General features: G+C 34.9%; 2 protein-coding genes across 2 annotated transcripts in view; both read right to left on the bottom strand.

The window, feature by feature from the left end:
* The window catches only part of LOC110889008 (tyrosine-protein kinase JAK2), a 32280-nt gene extending 25592 nt beyond the window's left edge, over nucleotides 1–6688 (bottom strand). The window contains exons 1-4 of the mRNA XM_035987196.1: nucleotides 6501–6688; nucleotides 5255–6188; nucleotides 2169–3177; nucleotides 1899–1988 (exon numbers count right to left, since the gene is read on the bottom strand). Coding sequence (XP_035843089.1) covers nucleotides 1899–1988; nucleotides 2169–2342 — 264 coding nt within the window. The 5' untranslated portion in view covers nucleotides 2343–3177; nucleotides 5255–6188; nucleotides 6501–6688. The remainder of the gene's footprint in view (nucleotides 1–1898; nucleotides 1989–2168; nucleotides 3178–5254; nucleotides 6189–6500) is intronic.
* Nucleotides 2527–6184, bottom strand: LOC118489687 (probable serine/threonine-protein kinase PBL28). The gene is made up of 2 exons (XM_035987216.1): nucleotides 5255–6184; nucleotides 2527–3177 (listed from the first exon to the last, which is right to left on the bottom strand). The coding sequence occupies exons 1-2, from the start codon at nucleotides 6182–6184 to the stop codon at nucleotides 2527–2529; spliced, it is 1581 nt and encodes a 526-aa protein (XP_035843109.1).
* Nucleotides 6689–20871: the final 14183 nt, after the last annotated feature.

Below are 20871 nucleotides of genomic sequence, written 5' to 3'. Positions count from 1 at the left end.
TAACTTATTTTCAAAAAATAATATATAGTTTTCCAAAGATGAAAAAAAATAATTTAAAGTGTAAGATAAATTACGACGTGTGTAAGATGAATTACGAGTTGCGTATGATGACTTTCAAAACGTGTAGGATAAATTTTGATGTGTGTAGGAAAAAAAAATAGTGTGGGGGATTATAGTTTGTATAACTAATTAATTAGTCAAAGATAATAATAAATGAGATGAGAAAAAGACTATTTAATGTTTTACAATTATATCCGGTGTTCTTTTTCTTCTCAAATGAACCTCCCCCTGTATATGTTTTAGTAAAAAACCGAACCAACACATGATATATATATATATATATATATATATAGGGTAAGGTTCATGCGAGAACCACCCTTATTGCGAGAACCGCGAGAACCAATGTGAACACAAAATAAAATCTAAAAAAAAAATCAAAAAAGCACTCAAAAATTATTTTTTTTAATATTTTTCCGAAAAAATTCGCTATATTTAGTTACCCCCCCCCCCCCCCAAACATTTATCCATGCACATGTGCATATGTATCATTACTTCGACAAATTCGGTAATACGTTATCGGGAATAGACAATTGCACTTTAATTTACAATATCATTCATAATTCACTACTTTTTACATTACCAATATTCAAAATGCACATGTGCATCATTAGGTATAACCATGATATAACGTGTATTGTTACAAAAAGTTTGTGATTTTTGAATGGAGAAGTAGGCCCATATACATGTTTTTTGGTTAGTTATATCTAGTGGTTGATGGTTTGGTTATAGTTGTCAATTTATGATGTAATATGTTGATTGGATGGTATAAATGGTGTTTACATGCATGTAATAAAGTGAAAATATTGGTAATGGTATTGTATTATGGATGGTAGGAGGTAATGGTATTGTATTATGGATGGTAGGAGATAATGGTAGTGTATTATGGATGGTATGATAGATGAAAGGGAAAGTGTATTCAAAGTAGTGTACCAAAACACCTTATTTCATGTTAATACATATAGATGCACATGTGCATTTCTAATATTGGTAATGTAAAAACTATTGTATAACACATGATACTGTAAATGAAAGTGCAATTGTCTAATAATTGTAATGAATTACGGAATTTGTCAAAGAAATGACAAAAATGCACATGTGCATGTTTGTGTATTATGGATGGAATGATAGATGAAAGAGAAATTAGTGTACCAAAACACCTTATTTGATGTTGATACATATAGATACACATGTGCATTTCTAATATTGTTAACGTAAAAAGTAGTGTATTACACGTGGTAGTGTAAATGAAAGTGTAATTGTCTAATATTTGTAATGAATTACGGAATTTGTCAAAGAAAAGATACAAATGCACATGTGCATGGATAACTGTGACTCGGAAATTTTTTATTTTTTTTTGAAATTTTTTTTATTTTTTTATTTTTTATTGTAAACTAAATATAGCGAATTTTACCAAAAAAAAAATAGTAAAAAAATATAAAAAAAATTTTTTTGGGTGTTTTTTAGATTTTTTTAGGTATTACTGTTTGTGTTCACAGTCGCGGTTTTCGCAATAAAGGGTGGTTTTGTAACGGATCTTTGTCCTATATATATATATTGAATTTACGAGACGAGAAAGTGGCGTTTTGGATACAATGAAATATACACGTGTATTGTTACATTAGATTGTTGTGTTTTGAAATTTATCGACAATTTGTGATGTGCTTCCAAGTGCATATCTTGGTTGATGAGTTTATTCTAAAACACTTTGTGATGGGCTATCAATTGTATTTCTCGGCTATTCCTTTGACACGAATTACTAATTACAAAAGTAAGCATAAATTAATAGATATAAGAAAATGATATGAGAGTAGTGAAAAGAAAAGAATAAAATGTCTTACATGATTGTTCTCTTCATTCAACTGAAGTTCCAATGTTTTCTCAAGTTTACTGACAGCGTGGTCTGTTTCTGAGCCTTGCACTTGATCCCCCTTTAAGCAGTTATTTTAGGAAGGGAATTAGTTCTAAAAGCTAGAAATGAATGATAAAAACTTTATATTGGTGAAGCAAATAAAAAAAAACTAAGAAAACCAATAAACTCAAGACTGCCATTAGGGATAAATAGTATGAATACAAAAAGATTATCCTTTATAAATGCATATATATGTTACCTGGCTCATTTGAATAAATAATGCTTTCTCAAGTTCCTTAACGACGACTTTCATAGTTGGACGTTCGGCTTGAGTTGCTGCTACACACCGGTTTGCAATTTCAATATATATTTCCAGAGAACCCTTGTTGGGTCCTTTATTAGGAATAAAACTGCTTTCACCAATTTCTTCCATTATTATATGATCTATTATGTTCTCTAGTGTTCCAGTGTTGTAACTTTGTCTTGCCACAGATACTAGCCCTTTGTCACCTTCATTAACGTAAATCGGGTCATAGGCTAGTCTTCCACATAAAATTTCAAACAAAATTACTCCAAAACTATAAACATCTGATTCTCTTTTTAATGTACCACTCTTCTCATATTCGGGATCTATGTAGTAATATGAGCCAGCAATGTTTGTGAGATGTAGAGCTTCGCCATTTTTGATTTGGAGGCAAGAATACAGAAAACCCAAACTCAACAATCTTTGCCCTCAAATTCTCGTCTAACCCAATGTTGTCACTCTTTATATCACGGTTTATTACAATCTTTTGGGCTTCCATCTCTGAGTGAAGGTAGTTCAATGCGTGTGCAACATCAATGCAAATTTTCAAACGTTTTTCCCACGTCAAAATACGCATGTCATTGACGTTTCCCAAATGATCACCAAGGAATCTATTAGAAACATTCTCAGTGACAAGGATCATCTCCGAACCTTCAACACAAAATCCAAGTAGAGTGATTATGTTATGATGCTTAACACTAGTAAGCATTTCAAGTTCTGTGAAAAATACTCCTTCTCCTTGCTCATCGTCTCTAGAAAGTATGCGTTTTATAAGCACAATGTTGTGTCTCTTGAGTGGTTCACCTTTATTCATCGCTTCTATGGGAGAAGTTTTTTCAAAATCAAAAGTTGCTCTATACAAATTACAGTATGCTGTAACGCCAATTTTGTATGTGTCTGAAAAATCATCGGTGGCCAATTTTATGCCACTAAGGTGAATCTTCAAGTGTTTCAAGTTCTCTATCTACATATATGTAACAAAGGAAAAACTGTCATAACTTGTTAGAAAAACATAAGTTAAAAAGAAATGGTCATTATTTTGTTAACCCTAGGGGTGAGCAAAAGGAAAAACCCGACCCTACCCGACCATTACCCGATCCGAGAACCAATCAAACATAAAATACAGAACCGATTCACTACCCTAAATATAGGGTCGGTTCCGGTCCATAGGTCCAAGTCGGGTTTCACCATTAAAAGAACCGAGAACCGACCCGACCCGACCCTATTTTATATGAAAAATGGAACCAATCTAAATACCTAGGTACTTAGGTTCGGGTCGGGTTGGGTATATTTTCGGTTCGGTTCTCTGTTATTTTCGGTCCGGACCTAAACTTGCTCACCCCTAGTTGACCCCATTAGAAAATAAAGAGGACTTTGAACTGTTTTCTACTTCGAAGTTCATGTATAATATGTGTATACTTTATAAATATTTACGAAATCCGAAACAAGTTATTTTAATTAATAAACTAGAATGTAAGATAATAATAATTAGTATTCTTTGTGTTTTTTTTTTCAAAATTGGGTTAGGCCCTCCCAGATCTGACCCATTCTATGGTCTCGATTTTCCAACTAACATATAAAGTTAATTAGGACAATCCTTGGTAATTAGTAAGATTGATAAGGTGGTAATTAGAAAGATTGATAAGGTTAAATATAAATAAATGAATTAACGAATAAACTGAACAAAAAAATAAGTGATGGTCCCCATTCACCCAATCAAATAGTGTCACATCAATTCACCTAATTTGTTTACCTAATGCTTAAAAATGTTGGCGGTGGTTTACCTAATGGGGTTTAGGTAAAAACTATTACAAAAAAGAAAAAATGTGTGATTGGTTGAGAAGGAACGGACCCTACCACACACCCATCTATCTCCCCTTTCCCTCCCTCTCACCGAGTCGGTAAAGGTTCACCAAGATTGGCCTTCACGATCGGTAAACCAAAGGTTGGAGGCGGTGTTACCAATCGATAACCCGCTTTACCGAGGTGTTTATCGCACCACTCCGCTCACCCTTAGGTGAATTGATTTGGTATCAGAGCATAGGAGCATAACCACCACACAATAAAAACCGGATCCAAATTACACCCTAGTTGATGCCTGCTCAACCACCACATGTCTAAACCACCCTGTTGGGTTAATTAATTGATTTGTTGACCACGACCGAACGCTCCTATTGGGTTAATCTTGATGTTTCGGGTCGGTACGGGTCGAGTACGGGACAAGTCGGCCACGGATCAGGAGATTAATGGGACACGTGTGATGGGTCAACATGTACTGGCCTGGTTATGGAGCAAAATACTTGAATGGGCTGGATAACTGTTAAGTTTTAAACGGGTCAGATGGCCCAGTTTTGGTCTACATTTGACCTGGTATTGGATGACCGAGTTAGCTGGAATATGGACGTTAAGGGGCTGTGAATGTTGAAGTTTGTTGGAAAAAAGGGATACATGGTATAAGAGCGAGGGTCGAAAAGTAGAGTAGTTAGTAGGTTTTTCAGTTTTTGTGTACCACATATTCAAGCAGTCTTCATCTTTATTTTTCTGCAAGTTATACTTCATATAGTTTTTTTACGTGAGATTTGAGTGTGTTCTTGGGCCTGAACCAACAAGTGGTATAAGAGCGAGGGTCGAAAAATGAGAGGGGTGAAGACGCTATTCACCGTTTTGAGAGTTGGTTACCAGAGGAGGGGAGTAGCCCTCTAAATTGCAGGGGTGAGAAGATAGAGATAACGAGACGGATAGAGGTTATGGAAGTTCGAGGAAAGAAATAAGAGTAGTGGGTTCTGCGTGAACCGAACGCGGTTCTGAGTGAGCCGTGTGAAGAAGGAAGAAGATGATAAGAGTGATCATGGTAGAACTCTGTGTGAGCCATGATCATGTGAAGAAGACAACCATTTGGTGTTGTGTAGAGAAAGAATCAAAAGAAAAGTTCTGTGTGAACCAAAAAGGATCGAAAACCTTAGTGGTGCTGTGTGAATAGATTAGAAAAAAAAATAAAGTAATAACATCAAAGCAAAAGTAAAAAAAAAAATGGGTCTTACAAGATTTAAACGTTGAACTTGTTGAAGTTGAAAATCCTCAAGTTCGTTGACAATATTGTTTGTATCCATACGGTTTCTTCGCTCCCCATTTATGCAAGAATATGCTACTTTTGAGTATCTTTTGAGTGAATGCGGAGACATTTGATTCCATAGAGCAGGATGGATTATCTCCTTTAGCATTTTTTTTTCATAGTGATATATGGCCAATGGAGCTAGTAGCCTATTAGCATCATTCGGAACAAATGCTTTCCTCCCGCACAATATTTCAAATAAGACGACACCGAATGAGTAGATGTCCGACTTGTAGGTCACACCTTTGGTCTTTTCAATTTCCGGGTCCACATACCCTATTGTGCCAATAGGTTCAGAAAGGATGACCTGGTTCATTCGGTTAAGCGATTGTTTGATGGAAACTTTAAAACCGGATAACTTGGGTTCCCAGTTCTCGTCTAATAAAATTGTGGAGCTATTGATGTTAAGATGTATAACACCATAGCCACGTCCCTCGTTATAATGGAGGTAACTCAACGCACGAGCCACGTCTACAGATATCTTCAATCTTTGCGTCCATGTGAGGTTCGGGTTGCTTAGATGCTCCTTGAGACTTCCATTTTTGGCCTCATACGTGGTCACAATGATCTTCTCATGTTGTTCATCACAAAATCCGACAATAGAGACTATATTTGGATGCTTGAGATCTGAAAGCATTGAAACTTCGGTCCAGAACTCGACGACTCCTCCACCATGCTTACGATCTAACCTCAGCGCAGAAATCTTGATCAACTCCCCGGACCGCTGGAGTTGTCCTTTGTATACACGTCCCAATCCACCGCGTCCGATGATGTTATCATCAGCAAAGTTGTCGGTGGCCTTTACTACGTCTTCAAGTGGGATTTGTAAGTGAGCAAACTTGGCAATTGCTGTTGTCATGTTTCTGTTTATAAAGTAAAAAAGATTGAAAAATTATTGGATAACAAAGGATTGAGAAGGTAACTTATACATACGAGCCACCACACTATATATGAAAATTTTTGAAGCAATTTATTTTGAAAAATAAAAAAAAAAAAAAAAAAACTCTGTAAAAAATTATATCCTTTTTTTTAGATTTCAAAAGTATTGTAACCGGGTTAGTAATCCCGGGTTCTCGTTTCTTCGTTGATTTATCAAAACCACCTTAGAAAGTTTTTGTAGTGCCAAACAAACAGAGAGGGGCCGGTAATAGTTAAAATGGGTTGAAGGTGGGAACCTGGTAATGGGTATGAAAAGGCTCTGAACAGAAGCAGCGGCTAGCGGTAGATGAGATCTTGACAACAGCGAGCGGCAGTGGAAGAGATCCAGATAGCAAGTGATCGAAGGGCAGTGGCGTGAGAGGGATTTGGAGATGTTGACGGAATGTGGGTGAGAGGGAATCAAAGGGAAAGGCAGTGGGAACGAGTGTAAATATAACAGTGTTCAGGGGTGGGTAGAGAGAGTACCCTCCTGCCTTTTTTTCTTATTTCTTATAAAATACACTTTAAATATTATTTTGTTTTTTAAATATTACCCCCCCCCCCCCTCTCCAAGTTACTTATTTAAATTGTTTGGCTAAGGTTAAAATTTGAAAGGGATGCAAATGCCAATGGAAACAACTAATTCTTGTATGATATAAAAGATCAGAATATAAAAGTGATAAAGATATAAATAGCTAAAACATAAAATGTAAAACAATAGAATAGCATTAAATTTCCGTTCTTCTTGATTTAGGATATGTTTGGCATGGAGCTTATAGGAGCTTCTAGCTTTAAGCTTTTAAGAAAAAGCTCCTACTTAATAAAAAGTCTTGTTTGGTTGAAGGAGCTTTAGGGTATGTTTGGCAAAAGTAGCTGGTAGCTGGTAGCTGAAAGCTGGAAGCTGGTAGCTGGTGGCTGGAAGCTGGTAGCTAGTAGCTGTAGTTTTTTTAAATATATTTGGTGTTTGGTAGAGTAACTGGAGCTTTTAATAAAATGTATAAAATTACCAAAATGGACATAACTAAAAATTTAGAAAGTTGGTGCATTAAAAAGTTTCTTATTTTGAGAGGTTAAAATAGTCATTTTTTCCTAAAAGCTTGTAGCTCCTTCTAAACGCTACTAGTAGTAGCGTTCAACCAAAAGCTTAAAGCTCCTAACCTAAAAGCTTAAAGCTCCTTCAACCAAACAAGACTTTTTATTAAGTATGAGCTTTTTCTTAAAAGCTTAAAGCTAGAAGCTCCTAAAAGCTCCTAAGAGCTCCGTACCAAACATACCCTTAATCTTTTAGGTTAGGAGATTGAAGCTTTTGGTTGAACGCTACTACTAGTAGCGTTTAGATGGAGCTACAAGCTTTTCGGGAAAAAATGACTATTTTAACCTCTAAAAATAGGAAACTTTTTAATGCACAAACTTTCTAAATTTTTTGTTATGTCCATTTTGGTCATTTTATATATTTTATTAAAAGCTCCAGCTACTCTACCAAACACCAAATATATCTAAAAACCTACAGCTACCAGCTACAACTACCAGCTTCCAGCCACCAGCTACCAGCTTACAGCTTCCAGCCACCAGCTACTTTTGCCAAACATGCCCTTAATGTATTTCTTAGTTTGTTTTCTCTTTCAATTTCCTTACAAGTCCCAGAGGCCACTTTTACGGAGTAGACCGACCGGGCTTTACTACGTGGGAATGCGGCACAGTCATAACATGATCAAGTTTTTCGTGTGATTGGTCACCGGATCGTAATCCATTTACGTCATATCTTATCATAAGTATTTTTATATTGAAGCTGAGAACATGATAGTCTCGCGAGGTATTATAAAACAGTAACATGCAATCATCATGTTTTGAGCTAGCCGGAGATAATAGTAAGCTGACTTAGTCATTTTATAATGCAAGTCTAGTCTGAACAACTCTTATCATATGTGTACTTACGTAATATTTAATGAAGATGAGCTAGCTAGGATATTTATGGGGAGGGGGTGGTTATCACTTGCAAAAATTTCATCAGTCACAACATCCAATCAAGTTCCGCCATGTCATCAACCATTATTCCATCACTCACAACCTTTTTCTAGTGGAAATGCCCATCACTCACAACACCCAACAATAAACCCTTACATTCCCTCACAATATTCCATTTTTCACGCGTGATATTCTCCACGCATTGTGAAATTCACGAGTGATCAAGAAACAGTGGGGGTGGTGTTTGATCTTTCATCACTCATTATAATAAACCATCACGGGCAAAAGGTATGCCCCCCGCCTCCCCTTAGGGGGGTGGGGGTGGTCATCACTCATCACTCACAACACCCAATTAAGTTCCGCCATGTCATCAACCATTTTTCCATCACTCATAACCTTTTTTAGTGGCAATGGTCATCACTCACAACACCCAACAATAAACCCTACACCCGTCACATGTTCGATCACTCAAACCTTGTCACGTGTGAAAAACTTCACGGAAATCATATTCCAACATGATGAACAATTTGGTGGCGGTGGAAAAAGGCAAACCACCACGCGTGGAACTTTTTATCACGCGGAGAAAAACCAACCACCCTGCCTCCCCTTATAAATGGTAACGTGCGAATGTGCAATTACCTTGTTTCGAGGTGAGAAAATGATACTTTGACTACACTTAAGTTGACTCATACATTTTATAATCGATGTCCACTCTAAACAAATGGATAAAGTCCCGACCGCCGAAGCCTTGTTAAAGAGAAATATTGGTATTACAGCCTCCTTATGTCCGATGTGTAATTCGGAAGAAGAAGAAACGGTTGACCATGTGTTCAATACGTGCATTATTGCCGCGAACGTTTGGAATGGTGTTAGTGTGTGGTGCAAGATACCAAACATTTTCGCCTTTTATCTGAAAGACCTCCTGTATATTTTTAAAGGCCTTGACCCGTTTCGGAGAAGAAAAAGGATGCGGTCCAAGGAATTATTTTGATCGGGTGTTGGAGTTTGTGGCGAGCTAGGAACAATGCTAAATTTTCAAATACGCCCGTTAGAATAGATAATATTTTGAGTGAGATTAAGTCCTTAGGTTTTTTTGTGGTTTTCTTATAGATCGAAACATAAAGGTTTGGAGTGGACGGAGTGGTTGTCTTTTGTAAATATGTAATAGTTGGTGTTGTTTTTTGCCGGCCCGACTTGGGTCGGTGTTTGTGTTAATGATAGTTACCTTTCAAAAAAAAAATATAAAAAGATCACATTGATTGAGAATTAACTGAGCAACGTAAGATTTAAAGAAACATACAGATCCAATGAATCAAGTTAATTGCAAGATTGGTGTTAATGAGCTAATGGTGGAGTGGTTGAGGAAAAACTTGATGTTCTTTGTGACCCAGGTTCGACTTCTTCTACTCTCTCCATTATTTTCTACGGCATCCAGGTGAAGGGCGAAGACGAGTGGCGTCGGTTCGTCTTGGATGGGATGCGAGGTTTTACCGATTATTTCACTGTCGTGCCTTCAGACGGGTGGAGATCGGGTTTCCGTGCATCTGGGAGAGCCAAGGGGCTGGCGGTCGAGTATGTGACCTTGGCCACAGCGCTCGATGTCACGGTGGTTAGTTCCTTGCGGTTCAAAAAAAAACAAATTGCAAGATTGGTGATATTTCCCTTCACAACATGTACTTTATACAGGGATGACAATTAAACCCGAACCCGATGGATAAACCTAAAACCCGAGTCATTTGGGACGGTTTTGAGGTCAGTAGTCGGGTTTGGGACTGGCTTGGGATTGGTTTTTATTTTTTTCGCGGTTTTCGGACGGGTTTGGAATTTAGTGATATATCTGTTTACCCGACCCGATTACCCGATAAAGTGTACCTATTTACCCGATTGTATACCCGACATAATTTCTTTTATATTTTTAAATATGTATACATATGATACACTCATTTTTATACATAACAATTATTTTATTTCGTATACATTGTAATTATTTAATACATTTTTATAGTGATAATAATAAATGTAAAGGATTCGTAGTACCCGATGGGTTTTGGGTCAGGTATACCCAACGGGTAATTTTTTTAAATTAACGGGTTTACTCGAAACCCGTGGGTATATGTGATAACCCATGGGTATTTACCCGCTAGAAACCCGACGGGTTTAGGATAAGCTTATCTAACCGGGTTTGAGTTATGGATTACCTAAACCTTTCCAAACCCAACCCATCACCATCCCTAACTTTATAAAATAATCATAAATAATCTACAATCCGGATGCTATTTCCTTTAACAAACTCACATCATGTCGCATGACTCTATAAAATAATAATACACACCTACTGATTACTTAAAAAATAGAGTTAAATGCCATTTTAGGCCTTGTGGTTTGGGTTATTTTGTCAGTTTAGTCTAAAGGTTTCATTTTTCTCGTGTGTGTTCAAAAAGGTTTCACCATTGCCATTTTAGTCCACAGGGTTAACTTCGTCCATTTTTTCTGTTAACTAGAAGGGTAATTCGGTCATTTTATATGTGGTTCTGTTAACTAGAAAGACAATTCGGCCATATAAAATGACCGAATCGCCCTTCTCGTTAACAGAAATAATGGATAAAGTTAACACAGTGAACTAAAATGTCATCAGTGAAATCTTTTTGAACCCTCATGCGTAAAATGAAATATTTGGACGAAATTGTCAAAATGACCAAAACTACATACCAAAATAGCATTTAACTCTAAAAAATAATATCATTAACTAGAGTTGTATATTTCTTTTGTCATCATGCATGGGCCTTGTTCACACTAGAGGTGTTAATCGATTATTTCTTTTGGGTTTCGGGTTGGTTATTTTCAATTCAACTGATGTAACCATATTCGTAACCGAATTACAAATTGGGTACTCAGGTGTCGGTTATTCGGCTTTCGGGTTAGGTCTGTGTTTAGTGCTACATATATATATAGAGAGAGAAAGGTTAACATACATCACGGCTTATCATACTTCACGTAGGAGACAATGGTAACCGTTAGATCAGTGGTATAATCACGCATGGAACATATAATCACGCATGGGACCACATAATCACGCATGGGATCCAAAATCACGCAAGTTATTTTGGTCAAAAAATAATTACGCATGTTATATATTTCGTGAAGCACGTTAATGTACGTTAAGGCGTGAAGTACATTATACTTTCTCTCTCTCTCTATATATATATATACATATATATATATATATATATACATACTTACTTATGAACGTGGAGTTGGTTGTACAGTAACATTCCCATATATTTTCTGTCTCCTCCACTCACAACCATTCCTTATAATATGACATAAGTAACTCACTTACATATATTTGGGAACCAATGTAAATGCTCTAAAAGACTATGAAACATGTTTGACTTTTGAAAGTCCAACAACCTACTTTTGAACATTGAATTGATTTAAATCCATCTCATTAAAAAACAAAAATTAAAGAGCTATATACAAGTGAAAGGAGAGGATTAAATAGGAAGTATATTTTGGCTAGAAAGGATAGGAAGCAGTAGGATTATGACATGTGGCAAAATTTAAAATAAAGAGGAAATGTATTTTAGTCAATTTTATCCAATCTTCTTCCTTCTTCTCCCAGTTCAAAACCCACCATTTTATACAATATCTCATTTTTTCTCATGATTTTGAAGCGAATCACTCGATCCGTTCGATTCGATCGCTGATAAGTGTTTCTATCATTCAAATTTCGTCAATCGTTGAAGAAATCGGCTTCGATCCATATAAGAAATTCTTGAATTGCATTTTTACGATCTGGGTTTTTAAATTGAGTCATTGCGTTCTACGGGGTTCCAAGGGGGCAACATCCCATTGGCGGGGGTCCGGGGGCAGCGCCCTTGGGAGCAGGGTCCAAGGGGCAGAGCCCCTGGCTGGGGTCGAGCTTTCTTTTGTGAAAATTGCTTTAATAAAACTGCATCAGAAAATTTAATTTTCTGGAAATTGCCCCATTCCGTAGACCATAGACAATTTTTGAGAGAACACTGGTTCAACGCGTTTAAGAGAGAACACTTTTTTTGTGTTTTTAAGCCATTGCGTTTTAGAAAAAAGACATTTTAAGTGTTTTTTGTTCCATTGCGTTTTAGAAAAACACATTTTGAAGTGTTTTTAGTACATTGCGTTTTAGGTAAAAACATTTTTATGTGTTTTCAGTCCATTGCGTTTTAGAAAGAACACCTTCTTTTGTGTTTTTAAGCCATTGCGTTTTAGAAATAAGACTTTTTTGTATTTTCAGGCCATTGCGTTTTAGAAAAACACATTTTTGAAGTGTTTTAGTCCATTGCGTTTTAGGTAAACACATTTTTATGTGTTTTCAGTCCATTGCGTTTTAGAAAGAACACTTTCTTTGTGTTTAAGCTATTGCGTTTTAGAAAAAAGACATTTTAAGTGTTTTTTCATCAATTGCGTTTTAGAAAAACACTTTTGAAGTGTTTTTAGTCGATTGCGTTTTAGGTAAAACACATTTTTAGGTGTTTTCAGTCCATTGCGTTTTAGAAAGAACATTTTTTTTTGTGTTTTCTGGCCGTTGCATTTTAGGTTAAACACTTACTTTTGTGTTTTTAGGCCATTGCGTTTTAGAAATAAGACATTTTTCTTTGTGTTTACTGGCCATTGCGTTTTAGAAGTAAGACATTTCTTTGTGTTTTTTGTGCATTGCATTTCAGAAAAAAAGTTATTTTTAACGTTTTTTGTCCATTGCATTTTACGCAACTGGGTTTTCGAATTTTTTTTTTAAATATAGCAATAATATACTCGTTTTAAAGATAAAAAAACGCTCGTTTTTTTGTGCAATTTTTATAAAAAAAATAAGGTCGTATGAAAAAGTTATTAACGTTTAAAAAATAGGGGGGGGGGTTGTAGGAGAGAGAAACTGTTGTCTTCCCTTCAATTTCACTCATTTAATCTTAGCCATTGATTAAATCAATTGATGGTTAATATTACTTCGTAGCCTTCCTAGCAAAAAAAAAAAAAAAAACTTCCTATTATATCATAACCAAAGTAAATCCAAATAGGAACCAAGAATTTACAGAGGCATTTAATCAAACCGGTGGTGTGCATGATTAGAATTATAAAATAATTACTTATAAAAAATTACACTTGAATAAACCAAGTCTTACTTCATTATTTAGAATCCAGACGATCACGCTTTGTTTTTGGGCTGCCCATAGACTCTTTAGTCTTTACCCACGAAAGGAAATCGGACTGTGACACTCCGATAACTATCAATCAATTCTTAAGATGACACGTGTCTAGAAATCCTCCACATAGTTCACAATATTGGAAGGAAGGGTTAAAAATCATAAAAATAATATAGAACTGAAGATGGGGGGCTAAATGGGAACAAAAAGAGAAATTATTTGTTTCTGATGGTCCCTTACAGACCCAATACAAACCAATGAATTGTTTGATTAAAATATATCAAAATATGATGGAATGAGACTCAAAGGAGATGAGTACCAAAGTTCATTGTGGCGATGCTAACTAGTCACCGGATCCTAATTCGTTTACATCATAACTAATCATAGGTATTTTCATATTGAAGATGAGAACATGACAGCCTAACTAGGAATTATAAAACACATAACGTGCAATTGTCATGTTTTGAGCTGGCCGGAGATATAATACTTTAACTACAATTAAGTTGACTTGTTCATTTTTTAATATAACTCTAGTCTGAACAAGTATTATCATATAGAGTGAATTGCAAGTTTTGTCCTTTATCTTTAGGTCATTTTGCAAGTTTTGTCCTTTATGTTTAAATTTGACGAGTTTTGCCCCTTATGTTTAAAAATCAAGCACATTTTACCCTTTGGGCCTTAAAAATCAAGCACGTTTTGTCCTTTATGTTTAAAAATCAAGCACGTTTTGTCCTTTATGTTTAAAAAATCAAGCACGTTTTGTCCTTAAAAATCAAGCACGTTTTGCCTCAAAGGGTAAAACGTGCTTGATTTTCAAACATAAAGGACAAAACTCGTCAAATTTAAACATAAAGGACAAAACTTGCAAAATGGTCTAAAGATAAAGGACAAAACTTGCAATTCACTCTATCATATATGTACCTAAGCAATATTTAACGAAGGTTAGCTAGCTAGCTAGGAATATTTATAAATGCTAACATGCGAATCACGTGCAATTACCATGTTTCTAGCTGAGATAATAATGGAATCCTACTTTAAAATAAAATATAAAAAGATCACATTGATTGCGAATTGAGTGACGCCAAGCTATATTTAAAGATTAAAGCTATACATATCCAGCGAGAATCAAATTAATTGCGAGATGGGTGCTATTTCCCTTAACAACATGTTTAACGACTATTAAAATATTCATAGAGAATTTGCAAGCTGGCTATGTTATTTCCCTTAACAAACTGACATATGTTGCACGACTCTATAAAAATAATAATACACACCTACTGAATACTTAAAAAATAATTTCATTAACTAGAGTTGTATATATTTCTGCTTTCATCATGGATGGGCCTTGTTCACATTATACAGGTGTTAATCGAATATTTCTTTTGGGTTTGGTGTTGGTTATTTTCAATTTAACTGATGTAACCATATTCGTAACCGAATTACATATCGGGTACTCGGGTGTTGGTTATTCGGGTTTTGGGTTTCGTGCTACATATATATGTATGAACGTGTAGTAGGTTGAAATAAATAAACAAATTTTTACGAATATCCCTAAAATTAATAACATAGTAATTGTGTTTAGAGTTAATTGCCAAAATATATTAAAATATGATCGAACGAGACTCAAAGGAGATGAGTTGTGTGGCGATGCTAACTGGTCACCAGATCCTAATTCGTTTACGTCATACAAATCATAGGTATTTTTATATTGAAGATGAGAACATGACAGCCTAACTAGGAATTATAAAACAGATAACGTGCAATTATCATGTTTTGAGCTGGCCGGAGATATGATACTTTAACTACAATTAAGTTGACTTGTTCATTTTTTAATCTAACTCTAGTCAGAACAAAGTATTATCATACATGTATTTAAGCGATATTTAACGAAGGTGAGCTAGCTAACAATATTTATAAATGGTAACATGCGAATCATGTGCAATTATCATGTTTCTAGCTGAGATGATAACACTTTAACTACAATAAGTTGACTTCGTCATTTTAATAATCGAATCCTACTCTAAAATAATAATATAAGAAGATCTCATGGATTGAGAACTGAGTCAAGCCAAGCTATAATTAAAGATAAAAGCCGTACAGATCCAGTGAGAAATCAAATTAATTGAGAGATGGGTGCTATTTCGCTTCACAACATGATTCACGACTTAATAAAATAATCATACATAATCTGCAATCTGGATGCTATTTCCATTAACAAACTCACATCATGTCCCACGATTCTATAAAAAATAATACACACCTACTGCATACTTAAAAAAATAATTTCATTAACTAGAGTTATATATTTCTTCTGTCTTCATGCATGGGCCTTGTTCACACTAGAGGTGTTATTGATTATTTCTTTTGGGTTTCGGATTGGTTATTTTCAATTTAACTAATTTAACCATATTTGTAACTGAATTACAAGTGGACTACTCGAGTCAAGTGTCTGTTATTCGGGTTTTGGGTTAGGCCCGGGTTTCGTGCTATATATATATATATATATATATATATATATATATAGGGTTGGGCTCTATAAGAAACCCCATCTTTTTTAAAAAACCTTGGAAACCCAACCTCATCCATTGATTCTCTTTCATCCAACTTGATCAATGGCTCTCATCATTTAGGTAACAATTATAATTAAAAGAAATAGTATAATGCACATTTGAAAGTCTGTGAGGGCATTTTCGGTAGAACAAAACACACCTTTTGGCATTGAAAATGACAAAACCCACTTGTGTCATAATCTCTCTCCTCTTTCTTCTAGTCAAATCTTTCAATTAACTATTATCTCTCTCCTCTTTCTTCATCATTGAAAAGAAGAAAGCTTCATGGTCTTCAATGGTGATCCTTCAATGGTGATCTTCATTTGAAGATAATTTCAGCGTCATGTGGTCTGAAAAAATCACAAAGACACACGCACGAGTGTGTGTGTGAGAAGAGCGATGACAAGATGAATGTTTTTAGAGAGAGAAAGTTGATGTTTTAGATAGAGAAACAACAATCTTTATCACAAAGACACACGCACGAGTGTGTGTGTGAGAAGAAGGTTTGAAGATCTTCTTCGTGTTCATCGGACGGGTATAGATCCGGTAAGTGTTCTTGAAATATCATTTCACACTTGATTTTTTGTTGAAATGGTTGTTAATATGTTTTTGTGTGCTGAAAGTGTTTTAGTATTGGTTAATGGGGTATCCATGGTTAATGTTAATGTATTTTAAATAAATCAAAAACTTTAGGATGAGATTTTGAACGGGTTTTTTTTTTTTGTTGGTTTAGTTGCTTGTTAGGGGCTTTTGATCTTAACAATAGCTGTTTTTTTGTTGGTTTGAGTTGCTTGTTTGGGTTTTTGATCTGAACAGTAAGTGTTTTTTTTGTTTGGTTACTTGATTCACAGACTCAGGCCCATAACACGTGTTAAGCCCCCCCTGTTATAATGTTATATAACGTGTGTTGATTTATAGAAACAAACCCATAAAGATATTCAATTGAGAAGCTGGATGGATGTAGGAGAAGTTAATGTGTGTTCTAGTAATGGTTAATGTTAATGTATTTTAAATAAATCCAAAACTTTAGGATGAGATTTTGAACGGGTTTTTTTTTGTTGGTTTGGTTGCTTGTTTAGGGCTTTTGATCTTAACAATATTTTTTTTTGTTGGGTTGCTTGATTTACAGAGACAGACCTGTAACATGTGTTAAGCACCTGTTAGAATGATATATAACGTGTGTTGATTTACAGAAACATATCCATAAAAGATATTCAATTGACAAGCTGGATGGATGTAGGCGACGTTAATGCGGGGACATTGAATAAGTCACATCCTTTGGGAAAGAAGTCTTCGTTCATTTATAACATGTGTTAGTGGTTCATGCTGTAACAGAACACCATGATGTAAACCTGACATGTGTTCATGTATAACATGTGTTAAGCCCCTGTTAGAATGATATATAACATGTATTAACCTTTTGTTAATTAAAAAAACAAGTAATATCTATTTTATTTTTGTTGATGTTTAAAATATCCGATAATGTGGATACTGAGCGTAAAACTTGTACAAGTAATAAATGTACAAGTTAGTATGTAACGTGTAACTTAATAGTAACTTAATAACAGCAAAGTAAACCTGATATAACGTGTGTTAAGCCTCTATTATAACATGTTTTAAGACTTCCAGAATGGATGCATAAACTCCAATAGTGTGTTAAGACTTCCAGAATGTGTTAAGTCCAATAATAAACTCCAATAGTAATATGTGTTAAAACTTCTAGAATGGATGCATAAACTCCAATAGTAACTTAATAACAACATAGTATACCTGATATAACGTATGTTAAGTCTCTTTTATAACGTGTGTTAAGGCTTCCATAATGTGTTAAGTCCATACCGTTTTAACATCATGTACTAGACAAAACAATAAGAGTCTCAAAATACATATTACTAGTAAACGAAAATACATAGCACTAAGAAAAATGGTGGAGCTTCCTTTGACAGTCTGCCTTAGCTTTTCAGCGGCTACCTTTGCTGCCTTAGCTTTTCAGCGGCTACCCTTGCTTTATTGTTTGGGTCGGTCTTGAAACGGTTTGTAAACATGTGGGTGTGTGTATGCCATGGAAATTATAAAAATGTGTTTTCATGTCTCACGTAACACGTGTTATGTTGTACATGGGTTTCATGTCACATGTAACACATGCATGTCCGAGAAGTTCAAACTATAACACGTGTTAGTTGTGTTGTGCTGTAACATAAACATGGTCATGATCCTTGAGAATCTGATCCACGTTTGACGAAACCAACGTTTGCTATAACACGTGTTATTTGTGTTGTGCTGTAGCACAAAAATAAAAACCTGTAAATTACATAAACATTTACCCCTTTTAAGAACCATTTTAACAAAAAAAAATCATGTTTCATCTCTAAAACAGCCATTACACAAAAACCTATTAACAACCAGGTTTTATGAATAATTTTTGATATTTTAAGTGTAAAAAATGGAGCCAGACGTTGAATATCATCTTATAAAGTCCATACCTATATCAATTTTAAATTCAATATTTTATTGGTCCAATATTTAAGTGTAAAATAGTAGAACCGTAAATTATAATCATCTTTCAAAAGTTCATACCTACATGCTCAAGTTATCAACTAATATAAACTCCACAAAATCAGAAAAATCCATACGAAATACCCAGAATCAAACATATATGAAAACATATGTTGCATAAAACTAAAAGAGTGTAAAAAACTCACAAATATCAAGATCTGAAACAACATATACAAATCATATTTTATATAAACAAAAAAAGTGTAAAAAACTCACAAATATCCAAATCTGTAACAACATTATGAAACATGTGGACAAAGAAGATCTAAAAGGAATGGAACAAGATCTGGAAGGGGTAACCACGTGGATCTGACTTCATATATTAACATCTTCATCACAAAAGCACGTTCTTCATCAGGGATTGATCGATCTGATTTTCGTTCTTCACTTCGTTCTTCATCGTTGTCAATGAACCTGTTGGGGAAACTATGGACCGGTGACTGGATTAACAAGGGACTATGGCAACGTGGATTAATATAGGCCACAAGTAAGGTTTCCTAAGTTTTCTAAGTAAATGGGGTTTTTTGCATAGCATTCTCCTATATATATATAGGTAAAGGATCCTGTCAAAAAGGCATAAATTGTGAGAAAGGTGAGAAAGAATCTCAGCCATTAGATCATTCCATATTAATTTTATTAGATCAAGGTTATATTAGTAATTATACAAACAAACCTAATTAAGGTTCAGATTTTTGTAACCGATTTTTATGAGTTTTTTAAGGGAATTCGATTTTTAAATATTTTATCAGATCATCTAAATCTTTAAATCATATCGATCTCTTAATCATTATAAATTCGCTTTCAATTTCTTATTGTTGATCACGCATACAGACTGAATTACGCATTCAATCGTTAATCTGATTCATATTTCTTTCTTCATGGAGAACGACGATCAAGGTATTTATGTATCTTTTATTCGCAGCTTATTTATGTAATTGTAATCAATATTCAATTACAATCATCTGTTTAATTGTAATTGTGAATTTTTCAATCATCTGTTTTTTTTATTGGAACTCTGATGAACACCAGTTATAACTCTGTATGTTGTGTTTTTTATACGTGCATGGTGTTTTTATGTATGTTATCGAAGTTGAAGCTGGTATGTGTTATTTATTTAGGTTGATGATGAGTCATGGTGTTTTTTTCCATTGGATGTTCCTTACAGGGGTTTTATAAGTACATGGTGTGTTTTCATATAAATAGATGCTGGTTTGCTATAACAGTTGTTTGTGGTGTTATTTTAAACACATTATGTTGTGTTGTGTTTTTACTGTAGAAACATTTAGTTGATGATGAGTCATGGTGTTTTTATGTAAGCTAGGGTGTTTTTTATACGTACATGGTGTTTTTTCGTATTAGTAGAGGGTTTTTTTCATAACAGTGTTTATGTGGTGTTATTTCATACGTATTATGTTGTATTGTTTTTTTACTGTAGAATTATTTTCGCAGGACTTCAAACCTATCAGCCGGTTGGGAAACTACACCTGTCACCAAATTCCGGTAAGAAGACTTATTTACCAGAGGTAGATGAATCGCTTAAGCCGAGGGATAAGATGACCTTTGACACAGTGAACAACGCATTCCTCTTTTATCAGAAGTATGCAATGGCTTCAGGCTTCACTGCCAGGAAGTCTACTCAATACACACATAATGGTGTTATAAAATCTAAATGGTTTGTTTACTCAAAGGAGGGGATTAAACCTTTTAATGCGATCGATACATCTAAAAAGATTGACACCTCAAATAATGGGTCAAAGAGGAAATCTGTTCGATGTGTTCCTTCTATAAGGACTGGGTGCAAAGCACGTATGTGTATAAAGTTAATGCCTTCGAATCTACACGAGGTATCTTCTTTCAATGAGGCACATAATCATTTTTTTGTTGCTGAGGAAGATAGACATCTACTCCCCTCTAACCGAGGTATGAACTATATGCAAGAGCAAGCCAATAACGCATTGAGTGCCTTGAACATTGGCCCTGTGAAAGCGTTTAATATCATGAGGACATTGTATGGTGGGTTTGACAAGGTTGGGGCAACCAAAAACGATTTTAAAAATTTCAAGCGAGACCTGAACAGGTATATATCGGAGTTTGATGCTGATCTGATGATTAAACGGCTTTTGAGGAAGAAAGAGTACATGCCTAACTTTTCAATGGAGTATATAACAGACGAGAATGGAGTTTTAAGGGGTTTGTTTTGGGCAGATGAAGATGCCAAAATGAATTTTTCTGTGTTTGGTGATGTTGTTTCATTTGATGCCACATATCGTCGTAACAAGTAAGTTTCGTAATTATTATATTTATTTTGGGTTTTACAGCTTATTTTTTTTCTTTAGTATGTGTAATTCATTTTTATGGTGTTTTTATTCCGTATTTGTTTT

Source organism: Helianthus annuus, unplaced genomic scaffold (genome assembly GCF_002127325.2).
Source record: "Helianthus annuus cultivar XRQ/B unplaced genomic scaffold, HanXRQr2.0-SUNRISE HanXRQChr00c001, whole genome shotgun sequence".
NCBI lineage: Eukaryota > Viridiplantae > Streptophyta > Magnoliopsida > Asterales > Asteraceae > Helianthus > Helianthus annuus.
Note: the sequence above shows the minus strand (reverse complement) of the source record. Positions and strands in the feature narration are given on the sequence as shown.